This window comes from Cryptomeria japonica, chromosome 2, assembly GCF_030272615.1.
Source record: "Cryptomeria japonica chromosome 2, Sugi_1.0, whole genome shotgun sequence".
Taxonomy (NCBI): Eukaryota; Viridiplantae; Streptophyta; class Pinopsida; order Cupressales; family Cupressaceae; genus Cryptomeria; species Cryptomeria japonica.
In genome coordinates, this window is record NC_081406.1 from 96,576,458 (window position 1) to 96,590,782 (window position 14,325).

General features: G+C 35.3%; 1 protein-coding gene across 1 annotated transcript; it reads left to right on the forward strand.

The window, feature by feature from the left end:
* The first annotated feature begins 329 nt into the window (after positions 1-329).
* On the forward strand, positions 330-9,896 carry LOC131050793 (uncharacterized). Its single transcript, XM_059212970.1, has 3 exons — positions 330-780; positions 1,115-1,299; positions 9,720-9,896. The coding sequence occupies exons 1-3, from the start codon at positions 330-332 to the stop codon at positions 9,894-9,896; spliced, it is 813 nt and encodes a 270-aa protein (XP_059068953.1).
* The last annotated feature ends 4,429 nt before the right edge of the window (positions 9,897-14,325 follow it).

Consider the following 14,325-nt stretch of genomic DNA (forward strand, 5'->3'; position numbering starts at 1 on the left):
CATTGGTATTTTTATAGTAAGAGAAACCCCTAGGAATTTGTCAATAAGATTTATGCAGGGGAGAAGGTCATTGCACAAGGGACAAGATAATCTTGTTCAGTTGAGTCCAAAGAGAAGAAACAAAGAAATGAAATCAATATCAAATATGGAATTTGGGGTTATAAGAAGTTTCCTCGTAGAGAGGATGGTTCAACATTTGGTGTAAATTTGAAAATCTCAAGGAAAATCATTTTTATAACTTAAATACAAAAGATAATAAAGGTGGTCATGATGAAACCCTGACTGCTAAGGAACAAGAGGACAGGCAGTTGGATGAAATTACTCTTAGAATGGCTGACTTGAATGGAGATAAATCTAAAATGGCAAAGGCTATTAAGAGACAACCAGATTGGGTATTGCCAAAACTCGGATTAGAAAGAGATGCCATTCAAATCCCTAAGTCAAACAGGGCTGAAGAAGAGAAGGGAAAAGGTGAAGCAAGTAGACTAACAACCCCTAGGTATAGTCCCCCTCACATGAGAAACTTGGAACCATTTAAGGTCTATAATAATCCATTGTCTGATGTTTTGGATAATAATTATGAAAAAGGGGATAGATGGAAAAATACACCCTACCATGAAAATAAAAACCAGTATAATTATAGACAATGCAATAATCATAATGGTGAAAGAAGAACTAACAATGGGGAAATTACTGGTAACTGGAATAATAGAGATAAGACCAACAACGTAAGCAATAATGGAGGAAATCATGGTAATAATGGAAACTATGGCAACAATGGTAATGGGAACAACTGAAATGGAAATAACAATAATAGTGGAGGTAACAATGGAAACAATGGTAATAATGGAGGAAATGGAAACTATTAGATTGACAACTATGGTTACAGACCACTTATGACCATTGAAAGGTATAAACAGTTGGATTTCAGTGGGATAGTTGGATATCCGAATCAGATTGCAAATGATTTAAGGTCAGCTATTCCTAAATTCCCAGGAAATAGAACAAATTCTACAGAACAACGTGTAATAAATGTAAAAAATACCATTGAAGAATTTGGAATTCCTTATGAAGATGTTTTTATATGAAACTATTTTTGTTCAATCTCTAACAGAGGATGCAAGAGAATGGTATAGGAATCTTCTTGATAGATGCATTGGTAGTTGGCAGGAATTTGTGACAATATTCTTGGAGGAATTTGGAGAACATAATGATACTTCATTTGCATCTCATGAATTGACTAACATAAAGAAGAATCAGAATGAATCAATCTATGAATTTAATAAGAGGTTTAATAAAGTACTTAATAGGATACTAAGAGATATTAGACCTGTTGATTTATTTTTGATTGATTTTTATTTAAGTGCTTTTGACAACAAGACTCATTATGAGATCTTATCTCATAAACCTACTACCTTGCAACAAGCTTTTAAAACAAATACTACCATTAAAAATAACAAAAAGGCTGCTGGGAGACTTTGCAAGAGAGATGATCCAAAATTATATAATCCTAGAGAAACAAAAAAGGATGAGTTTGGCCAAATCATGGACCTACTAAAGGACATGAAGGGTAAACAAAATCACAATGAGAAGCTGCCCCCATATAGAAGTAACAAGCCTATAAGTTACAATAGACCAAGATTGCATGACATGCCATATAATATAATCTGGAAAGATGGTAAACCGGTGAATGCAAATCTAAGTAAAGAAACTCCTGATCCATTGAAGAAGGTAAATAATTTTGTGGAAGAATATCCATGGTGTGAAGTCTGCAATTTACCCCATGTTGCAGAATAATGTATGATTGCTCAGGGTTTTGCAGAAGAGAAGGACCATGAGAATGAATATGAGCCCACAATAAATGTACTTTCAATCAAATTCATTTTGGGGTAGGGATGAGGATTCATTTGAGGATGAGCAATCATCAGATGTACAATGGAGAAGAGAGAACCAACAACATAGTGTACAACAAGTTTTTACTGATGATGAGGTAGACATCCCATCCTTGAGGAGATTATTCCATAATGGAGAGGCAATGCATTCCTTGAGGAATTTAACAAATGAAGAAAATTAAATCCTATACTGTGGCAAAAGTAGCTCAGGTGAAAAGTAATTATCAGTTAAGAAACAAAATAGTGAACCCAGAGAAAGGTAAGCCATCCAGGATATTTGCAAAGGTTCCTAAAGCTACTGGAAACAAAGACACCATCACTAACAAGGAAAAGGAAGGTGCAGTAGAAAAGGTCAAACAAATAGAACCTCTTAAATTAACAAAGCCAATTTAAAAGAAACAAATTAGTAAGCCACTCTCAAATTGTGGATCATTTATGTCTCAGGATTTATCACAGGTGAAAATATTTGTGCCCTTTCTTGAAGTAATGAAATTTCCTGATTACAAACATGAAACAATTAAGATTTTTTCTAACGTTGGTGAAGTAAATATAGAGGATCATAAGCCAAAAGATGAAGATCCACCTATTGTCTATTTGGGAACTTCTATCACTAAGAATCTTACCCAGGTTGATCCTTTTTATCTAACTTTGATGATTAACAATAAAATGGTTAATAATTGTATGATAGATTCAGGTGCAGCCGTGAACATAACACCATAAGATGTCATGAAAGAACTTGGGATGCATGTGGACACTCCATATGGGAAATGCTATGTTATGGATAACCGATCAGTCCCAGTTGTTGGAATTATGAAGGATGTGGAGTTTTGATTTCCAGCATGCCCTGATACATCATATAAAACATACATCACCATTGTGCAAGTTTCGCCAAATTATGGCATGTTATTATCAAGGCAATGGTCAAATCTGGTGAAGTGACATGTCTAGCTAGATCTTTCATATGCAACCATCCTAGTAAAAGGGGTGAATGTAAGGATCGATAGGGAGCCGAGATCATTCCACCTGATAGAGGAAGTTTATCCAAACAAGACAACATGTTTTCTCCAAATAGATATAGATAACTTTCAGGTAAGTATTTCTAAACCCATTCAATGCAAAACTAACAAGTTTGAAAATATTATTGAATCACATGAGGATAAGATTTGGAAAATGTACTTTGATGGTGCTTGCAGTAAGGAAGGAAATGGAGTTGGTGTGGTTTTTATTTCTCCTAATGGAAAATCATTCAAATATTCTTTCTTGTTAGCCTTTGAATGTACAAACAATGTTGCTGAATATGAAGCACTCTTGTTAGGTCTTAGAATGGAAAGTAAATATGGCATTAAATTACTAACAATTTATGGTGATTCAGAGTTAGTCATATCTCAAGTGAGGGAAATATTTGCCACTAAAAATGTAAGGTTTCAAAATTACAGAAATGAGGTGTGGGATTCGACTGAATTTTTTGATGCATTTTCTATAACATGGATTGAAAGGTCTAACAATATTTTGGCTGATTTTATGGCTAACTTAGCAATTAAACATAATGATATTCCTTTTGATGACATCACCCAAGTTGAAATAAAAACTAGACCTGCAGTACCAGATAACGTAAAAAATTGGCAGATATTTGATGATGATAGGGATCTTCTGAAGTTTTTGTTTTGTGAAGATCAGTATGAAGGCAAACATATGGATTGGAATGCATATGTGGAAGAGGAGAGTGGTAAGGAATCTCTATTTTGAAAAAATATTCTACAACTTAAAACAAACAAGATTCCCAAAGGGTTGGTGGAACTAGAGAGAATGTTTGACAATAAGGATATGACAAATTTCAAACCCAACACTAGAAGTTGTGAAGAAGTAGAAAAAAAAAACTTGGGAAGTGAAAACAATCCTAGAGAGGTTTACATTGGGAAGAAGCTTACACCGAAAATTAGGACTGCATTGGTCAATTTGTTAAGAAAATACAAACATGTTTTTGCTTGGTCATATGATGATCTCAAGGCATACAAAGAGGATTTGTTCCAGCATGAAATCCCACTGAAACCAGATGCAAAACCATTTAGGCAAAAAAAAAGGCCTATAAATCCCACATTGGCTCCCAAAATGAAGGAAGAATTGATGAAGATGAGGAATGCAGGGATTATAGAGCCTATAAAGCATTCCAGATGGGTGTCAAACTTGGTGCTTGTTAGAAAGAAAAATGGTGATACCAGATTGTGTGTGGATTTTAGAAATTTAAATATATCATCCTTGAAAGATAATTATGCCCTACCAAATATGGAAGATTTGTTGTAGAAAGTAACAAGGAATGAATTACTTTATATGATGGATGGGTTCTATGGTTACAACCAGGTGAAGGTTAAGGAATAAAAAAAATACAAAACAACTTTCAGTACACCATGGGGCACATGTGTACGCTAGGATGCTATTTGGACTTACCAATACTGGAGCTACTATTCAAAGGGCCATGGATGTAGCTTTTGAAGGCCTCATTGATTACATTTTGGTTGTATACCAGGATGATTTGACTGCATACTCCAAGAAAGCAGAAAACCATTGTAATGACCTAGAGAAAATTTTCATCAAAGCACTAGAATATGACATTTCTCTAAATCCAAAAAAGTGTCAGTTTGGAGACACTGAAGGTAAATTGCTAGGTCATATTGTATCTAAAGACGGAGTAAGGATTGACCCTGAGAGAATTGTAGCTATTGACAAAATTCAGATCCCTAAAACAGTCAAAGCTATTCAATCTTTTTTTGGACAAATTAATTTTGTTAGGAGATTTGTATCACATTTTTCTAAAATTGTCAAACCTATTGAAAAGATGTTAAAAAAGGGTGCAGAGATAAAATGGACTAATAAAGCAATTGAGTCTTTTGTAAACATTAAAAGGGCCATCAAGGAAGCACCTATACTTAAGTCTCCCAATTTCTCTAAACCTTTTCATTTTCTTTTGCTTCATTTCATACTATTGCTGTAGTTATGTTACAAAAGAATGATGAAGGTCATGAACAACTAGTGGCATTTTTTAGCAAGACACTACAAGATTCTGAGTTAAAATATGATATAAATGAGAAACAAGCATAAGCCCTAGTAAAAGCTATGAAATCTTTTAGACCATATTTAGTGGGAGCTAATGTCATTGCATATGTTCCTAATGAAGTAGTCAAAGATATTTTTAGACAGACTGAAACTACTGGGAGAAGATGCAGATGGATCAATCAAATTCATGAGTTTAACATTGATATCTAAATTACTAAATTGGTAAGAGGTCAAGGATTGGCTAAACTAATGACAGAATCAAATTTGGAAGCAACATAGATAAATCAGATAGAGTTAGAGGAGGCTCAAATAAGAATTGAGATGTGTCCTTGGTATAAGAATATTGCCTATTATTTAAAACACATGAAATGTCCAGAGGATTTGAATGACAGTCAGAAAAGAACACTTAAGCTTCAGGCATCTAGGTATGTATTGCTTAAAGGTGATTTATATTGGAAAAACAAGGATGGTATCCTCTTATTTTGTTTGGATGTTTATCAAGCTCAATCTATTTTAAAAGAATTACATGAAGGTGTATGTGGGGGGCATTTTTCAGAAAAAAACTACTGCCCATAAAATACTCAATGCCGGTTACTAATGGCCACAAATCTTTAAGGACTGTCATACTTATATTAGAAAATGTGAGGCTTGCTAGAAATTTTTAGGAAAGCTTAAATATGATGGAGCTCTTCCACTTAGACCCATGCAAACTAAAGAACCTTTTCAGATGTGGGGTGTTGATTTCATAGGAGAAACTGCAAACAAATCTAGTGGATGACACAAATAGATTTTGGTAGCCACTGATTACTTTACCAAGTGGGTAGAGGAAATTCCTACAAGGCAGGCTACAAGTAAGGTGTTAACAAAGTTTTTTTAGATCCAAGAAATTTGCTGATTTTTGTGAAAGTTATGGAATCACTTTGTCATATTCATCACCTTATCATCCCTAGGGGAATGGACAAGAGAAATCTAGTAACAAAAACTTATTAAAGATCATCAAAAGGATGTTAGGTGACAATAAAAGGGCATGGGATTCAAAGTTGAATTTGGTAGTATGGGCAGATAGAGTAACAATCAAGAAATCCAAAGGGTTTGCTCCTTATCAGCTTGTTTATGGTAAAGAAGCCAGGTTGCCCTTGAACAACTTGCTCTCGGTGTATAAATTTCTCTCAGAGGAGTATTTAGAAGATTTTGATTTCATGGAAGACAGGATGGTATAGTTGGTTGAATTGGATGAGTACAGAAGAGAGGCTCAGGAGCAAAATATACGGAAGAAGAAGATGGTAAAAACATTACATGACAGGAAGGCTTCCGACAGAACTTTTGAAGAAGGAGAGTGGGTGCTCAAATGGAATGCAAAAGACCAGGATAGGGGCAAGCATGGAAAATTCGAAGCACTTTGGCTAGGACCATACATCATCATGGATAAAAGAGGAGAAAACTCATATTTCTTATAGAACACTGAGGGTGAAATTCAAGAATTTCTAGTATATGCTCAATATCTCAAGCATTTTTTCTCTTAAGGAGTAGGGAGTATTTCTTGTACTATAGTAGTGTAGTTTTCCTTTGTTGTTTATTTCTGTTTATTGTTTGGTCTGCTTTCTAGAGATAGCTGAGATCTTGCTATGTCCCTAAAAAGAACATACATCCTTAGAAAGAGCCACTATTAGCACATATTTTTGCAAATTATTTTGTGCTATTTTTTTGATGTTTTATATATACATTTTCATCACAAGAGCATTTATTGCTAGATTGTATGTGCAGGAGGTATGCTGCAGTACCAGGAAAATCTTATTGTGACCTGTTTTTCAGAATTGGACAAGTACCACATGCTAAGGGTTGGCACTGAATAGGGACTACATAAGGAAATTTCATCATGACAGTAGTGGGATCCTTATAAGGAATTCTCTGGCCCTATGTGATAGACTTTGTCATTTAATAGCACATATGAAGTTTCCATGAAAGGTTGCAGTGCAAATGATATATGAAGAGGAGCTTGATTAGCATAATTATCAAATTTGAGCTATCAGTGTAAGTTACCTCGACAAGACCGACTAGCAAAAACAATGAAAGAGATAATCGACATGACCTAGACTGACCATTCCGAAGGCAAAAAAAAAAAGTTCAGAAGGAGGTTATAATTGATGTAACATTCACTATCGGGGGTATGAGAAAAATGTTGTGCCGATAGCCAATGAGGTTATCAGTATAACTTACACCGATGAAGGAAAATGCGAAGTAGAGGTCGACAGTGTCATCAGGTGATTAGAAAATGTCATTTCATGCTACCCCGATACCCGATGGGTTAGATGGCAAAGGCGGTGTCATTGGCATGACTTACTCCAATGAGGCAATTCCAAAAGGTAGAAAATACTAAGTCATCCAGATAACTCAAACCATCAGTGAAAGGTGTTTTAGGTTACACTAATACCCAATGAGAAGGACAAGCTGAGCATGAAGAAGGAGACTTCATCAAGATGAGTTACACCGATCGAAGACCAAGTCATCGAGATATCATCACCTCATCGGAAGGGGACAATTTTTGCTATGCCGATACCCGATGAAAAAACCAAGATAGGTGTGAATGAGGAGATCTCATCAGGGAAATATATGCTGATAGACCGAAGGAATAAAATGACATATAAGTACGAAGGCGATGGATCAGGTCATTGGAAAAACATAAAGTAAGTTGTCCCAATGCCCGATAAGGTGACCCGATGTAGCAAGCTAGATTTACATTCGAAGGAGGACTCATCGGGATATCTTAAACCATCAGAGTAGTATATTTAAAGTTATGTTGATACCCAATGGGAAGAATGCCACAAAGGAATAGGAGGGTACATCGGGATGACCTATGTCGATGAGATATAAAGGTAAAGACAAAGCTTAGATAGAAGGCGGAGCCATCAGGAAAGTTTAACCATCAGAATTATAATAAATGAGCTATGCTGATACTCGATGGAGTGATCGGTAAGACCTATGCCAATGAAAAGGACAGGTGGCGCCAAGTGATTGAATTATCAGGAGAGTTATGACGACTAGCCGTTTCAAAATATGATCTTAATGAATCCACCCAACATTATTAAATACAGACAACAGATAGGTCTATGCTTACACGAGGTGAATTACAACATCATTTCAATTGAGTAAATGCCCCTGAAGCATTAAATCTATATATAGAAGCTAGTGTAAGGAATTGGCATAGAAAACTGAAGCACCCAGAGAGATTGGAGCGAAATTAAGATACAAAATTTTGAATTTCAGTTAAGCTTGAGGTATTCAAATATGGAGGGCTCTAGTTCAAAAGGCAAAAGAAAGGTCACCGAGGTTTCTGAGAGTGCCTCGAAGAAAAATAAAGGTGGAGAGCATGCACAGAGGCAAAAATTAAATAAAGACATGATTGATCAAATGGGCTCACCAGGAGCCAAATCCCGAAGATCTAAGGCTAACTTGCTCATCCATGACCAGTTATAAGATGATTTCAAATAAGTTGGTGATGTCTGGACCAGGATTAGAGGTCACGAGTTGTTCTTGTATCATTATTCAAGGAGGAGTAAGCCGACCATAATCTCAAACCCATGGCTAACTGGATTGGGTAAGCTTGTGGTTCCTAACGTCTTTGTGAATGTCTAGTTGATGAAACCATTGGCTAGGACTTACAATGCCACAAAAAGATGTATTCAATTGCCGAATGGCGAAGCATTCATCCGCCTTTCAGTGGCCACCATTCAAGAGTTTTTGGTTTAAGTCTTGAATCTAACATGCCTCTATCTTTTAAAAAACTAGAAGAAGAGTACACAAAGATGGACACTTTGTACAAGGGGTGGAATTTGGCCATACATAAGGCTGAGAAAGGAAAGTTGACAGATGAAGATGGGTCCCCATTTGACATCAATATTTTCAGGCAATATTTACAGTATACATATATGGCATGCAGACAAGTGGGAGGAGTGGAAGTTTCAGATGTAGCTCAGGTAGGACCTTTGGTACTTGCCGCTGACACATAGATGCATGAGCACAATTCGACTATGCTACTTATATTGTTGAGAAGATGCATGAGGGTTTCTTAAGCCTTTAGAATAACCCCGACAAATATTTTAGGTTTTATTCATTATTGATGCATATTGTCTTGTTTTATGGATGACTCAAGGGGTTGTGGCCTGAGGATTTGAAATTAAACATCCATGTTAAGGATGAATAGGAGCAGCCAGTACAACTATGGGTATCACTATGGGATTCTCAGTTCATGAGGTCTCACTATATCAAATTTAAAGAATTATTTGTGCAACCATTATATAGAGCTTTTCTAGTTTCTTTTGATGGGTCATTTTTAGAAGAAATCAAAAGATTTCTTAGACCCCATGAACATGGGGATACCAGGGTGAATCACAATTCGGGTGACTGGTATGTATTCCAGGACTTTACATATGTTAGGGTTTTTGGATTCAAAGGAGCTCCTTTTGTGCTACCGAAGCTTGCACCTGATAGATTTGCCTACCTAGAGATTGTAAGGCAAATGAGTGTCTCAAATGCAATGCATTTTGGGGGTGCCCACAAATAGGTTTTCTTGCTTAGAACTTTACATTTTGGTGATTTTAGTATTGTATCTACAAAGGCATATGAAATAATTGATAAGAGGTTAATAGAAGATTATATCCTCTATGAGCACACAGGTTGAAATAATAATGAACCGGAGGGTTATATCCACCAGAGCATAAAAGGGCAGAATCTAGGTGATTATTTTCATGAACACATTGAAGCCTGGGATATCTTCAGGAACATGGAATTCGAGGAGGCTATGCAGATCATTCAAGATCTAAACCAGAAACTGGAAGAAAAAAGACAAAGACTGCAAGAGATGGGAGAAGAAGAAGAGCTAAGAGTGAGTCAAATGAGAATGAGGCTGTTTCAAGATTCAGGAGGCTTGAAAGGGAGGAGGAGCCTGAAGCATAGGACATAACTATTGTGAGGATGAATGCAGGAATAGATGTTAGGCTAGATGAGCATAACACTTTTTTGTCTGATCACGAGTTCATAAAATCAACGGAATTTAGGTCCTTCCCATATCACTTCAAAGGAAAAAGGGTAAGAGAAGAAATGCCTAATATAACACCAGAAATTGAGGTAGAGATGCTTAGGAAACTGAAGTCTGATATCGATGCAGAAGTAGAAGGCATGACCCCTCAAAGGGGAAGGCAACTTCTAGTAGAGGCGGGAATTATCCTTTTTCTAGGTTGGGATCTTAGTGCATCCTTTATTTCTGATAGCCTATTGCATTCAGAGAAGAAGGACTTCAAGTTGGACATTCAGGGTATGAATGACATCTTCATTGGATCAAGATATGATCTAGATGATGAGGCTATGCATTTGTGGGCCCTTTATTCCCTAAATAAGAGGCTGAAGATCATAGATGTGGACAAGGCTTTTGGACACATGATGAAGTTGAAGGTTGGAGAAGTTTATCTCATGGTCACGACAGATATGGGAGTTGTTATTTAAAAACAGAACAAAGAACAAATGAAGATGTTGATGAAAGAAGTAGGAAAGTATAAAGCATTGTATGAATAAATTTTGAGAAGTAGGGGCCAACCTGTACCCCAAATAGCAGATGAATCCAAACTGTAAAAGAAGTGTGAAGATTTGTACAAGAAAAACAAAAAATTGAAGGAAAGAATGCAGAGCATAAGGACAGAGACAACACATCTTATTGTTGAAATGATTTGAAGATCTATAGAAGATATTGGAGGAATTCTGGACTGTTTACCAGAAAAACATGGATAACATAGTGTTGCACCAGAGGATACTTGATAGGTTAAACATGCTATTGCAGGATCAAACACTGAGTGACAAAAGGATCAATAAGGTCAAAAAACTTATTGGCACTTATCAAGGATTCACAACAGAGTTGAATATTGAATATGAGGAATGTAAAGGGATTGTTAATCATGGATTTCCAGGCATGGTAGACGATACAGAGGTTATGAAGGATAAACACCAGTGGATTACCGAATGTAGATCTCTACTTAGTTTAGCCCTTAGCATTGCCCATGCGGATGCATTAGATATTAATGAAATAGGGGAACAAGTGGAAAGTTTTGTTACAATAGAGATAGAGGTCAAAGATATTATCTTCAATGCTCGCACATATAAAGAGGAAAAATATCTTTGACATATCCAAAAATATGGTTAGTGACTAGATGGAAAGAGTTAGTTTATGTCATTGTAATGTGTTTTAGTTATAGCAGTTAAGAAGGGTAGTTAGGATTCTAATAGTTTTAGTCTATACTAATGAAAGGGTGTGTCCTTTCATTCATATCTTTTGAGTCATGTATATATAGAGAGAGTTATTTTGTATTCTAGAAGGGACAGAACAAAGTAAGACTAATTATTTTCCAAATTGTCTGTTGGAACTAGCAGTATTATGTTAAACAGGTATGTGGAAATGAAAATCCATTTTATGCAAGCAAGTGTACTTTGATTCTGCAGTTTTTGTATACCTATTGTTCCAAAAATTAAGATATAATATTTGTTGTCTTTATCTTCAGATTGTTTCATGTTATGTGATGTTGATGAGTTAAAATCCTTTGGATAAATTTGAACAAGGTTTGTTGCAGTGTTTTATCATTTGTTGTTATATAGATAACAAAAATATTTTTGTTGTTCTTATAACATACATTGAAGTCATTGCAGTGATAGTTTTGCATACTTGTGAGTTTTCTCAAACTGTCTCCAAGGATCACAAACATTTTTCCATTAACATGTAAATTGTCAGATAAGGCACTGGTCTGTTATTATTTTTCTGTGAGTAAATTTGGTGTGCAGAAAGTCCTCACTAGAGAAACATATTATTAGTTTCTACTAGCATTTTTTTTTCATAACCACTCAAGGTTCCAACAACATTCTTTTATAAGCTTTTATTTATTATCAATTATACTCAAGTTTTTAGATTAAAGCCAGTTAAAAGCACATAATAAAGCATAGTTGCAGGAAACATCTTGCCATCCCTGTAAACAACTAATTTGACAAGTTTAAATTCACTATAAAGAAGTCTCTTTGTGGTTTGGAGATTAAGGTATACCCACCTAGGTCTAGTGGAACCTAAAGTGAAGAGGAATTTGGTCTTCGATCATTCCTGTTTGTTGGCCAAGGCTGATTGAGAAATAAATAAGAGATTTGGCAAAGCTCTAGGATTTCCAATAGGTGGTTTTGGGAACCAACAATGTCTTTGATAATGTTCCTAGAGATTCACTAGTATAGTCATAATACCTATCAAACTAGGATCTATGACTTTACCCACTCTTATTTATGTTATGCCCAATGATCTCAATTATAACCTTCTTCTAGGTAGACCATGGATTCATGATATAAAATAAGTCCCTTCTACTTTTCATCACACTATCAAACTGATATATAACATTGAACTTCACACGATCAAGGCTAATCCTAATCCCTATGATATTGTTCATGCTATGATTCCTTCATCAACACAATTTCCTATCAATAATAGTTATTTAGAAAGGAATTGGGGTACATTATACTTTACACCTTCCTTTAATGGTTATAAGATCCCTCTATCTAAGAATGAAGCCTTGAAGGAGCCTTGTGTATAATTTATCCAAGCTTCTTCAAAATAAATTCTCACCTCTTCTTCCAACACATGTCTTGATGATGATGGGAGCTCTTTAGAATTTACACTAAGAATGAATCCTGTCCTTTCTAAATTTCAGCATGGCATGATTTAGGATGTGTGCAACAAAGTTTTGATGGTCTTGAGAAATCTACATCAAACTTTTCAAAATAAGCTTCTCATTTCCAACCTCCTACTTTGTTGGCATCCCCTCCCCCATTGTTTAATGCATCTTCTTACTACTTCTCATCATAACAAGATAGTAGTTTATATGAGCTTCTTACAGACATCTTGATTACTCTCCTTTTGAAGAATGAAAGAAAGAATCGTAAGAAAAATCAACAAAATCCTTCTTTTTGCAAGTATCATCAAATCCATAGCCATTTCACAATGAATGTTATGAGTTGAAGATAAAATTCAATAACTTATTATAATTAATATAATTCAAATACTAGATTGCAATGATTCAAACTCTCATCCTACTCCTTAATGTAGCATTTAAGTTCCTATGATGTTGCTCTGAGTCACTATGTGACATTGCTAGCTTACTTACTAAGGGCTCATTGTCATACATGGTGGTGCAATTTCTGGTGCAATCATACTTAGGTAGAAACATATTAGAATTTATATTCTTGTCTCCATGCTTAGGGGGAAAGAATATCCTTTCAATCATTCCTTCTTTCTAAAGATCCACTTTTACTTTGTTGAGTTGCATATTTCATAATTTGATTCAATTTATTGTGTAGAATTATCCTTCATGTGAGAACATATGTGTTCCTTTTTTAGTACTTATTCTTCCTTGATATGATTTTTCTTTTATGAATAATCTATCCTTAGTGAAAGTATGCATTCCTTCACTAAGAATCCACTTTTTCTTAAGCAATAGAGAAGGTATGCATTCTTAGTCTCCTTCTCCTTTCAAAGATGTCATAGTTATTAAAGATATCCTCTACTCTTAGATGCAGATATATTTATGCAAAGATATCTTCCTCCTTTGTCAATCATGAATCACTTAAAAGGATTCCTTTACACTTGTTGCAATATATCTCTTTTACAACTATCTCCTCCTTGCCTCAAAAGAGTTATGCCCTATTTGGCTTGGATTGCATGTACATTGTTTCCTAAAGGATATCTCCTTGGACGTGTTGATGAGACTTATCCTTGTTTCTATCTACCTTAAGATATCAACATCAAAATATGTTGACATCTTAAGGAAGAGGCATATATGTGGCCTCGTAGTTGTATTTTGAATTATCAACTATCATTTACTGGATTGTTGCATCCTCATGCTTTATCTTCATTTTATGCACCATTTATCTTATAGGAGTTGTTGCATCCTCATTTTGCATCCCCAAAACTAGGCATTTTCTATCATATATCTTATATAGGTTGGTGCATGCTCAAAATCAAACCAAAGTCTTAGACAAGTTGCTTCATTTTTAAAACTAGACAACATTATAAGGATGGATTTACTAGCATAATACAACTTGCTAGACCTCTCAACTATTCATTTTTCAATTTATTGGGTCGAGTTCACTAGCATAAAACAACTTGCTAGACCTTTCAACCCCTCTTTCACTCTTTTTTAGGATGAGTGGATCTAGCATAACACAACTTGGTACTCGACTCTTCCTTCTTACATGGATCACACAACATAACACAATTTTTTGTCCATGAGAATATGTGCTTCCATGTATCACCTAGGATAATACAACTTTCTATCTTATGAAATCAATTTTACTTCTTTCTCCATCT

Coding starts and splice junctions, on each gene's coding strand:
- LOC131050793 (XM_059212970.1), top strand. CDS start 330: ATGGCTGACTTGAATGGAGATAAATCTAAAATGGCAAAGGCTATTAAG. Junction 781..1,114: donor TGGAAACTATGGCAACAATG/GTAATGGGAACA, acceptor AATCTCTAACAG/AGGATGCAAGAGAATGGTAT. Junction 1,300..9,719: donor TTAATAAGAGGTTTAATAAA/GTACTTAATAGG, acceptor GGATATCTTCAG/GAACATGGAATTCGAGGAGG.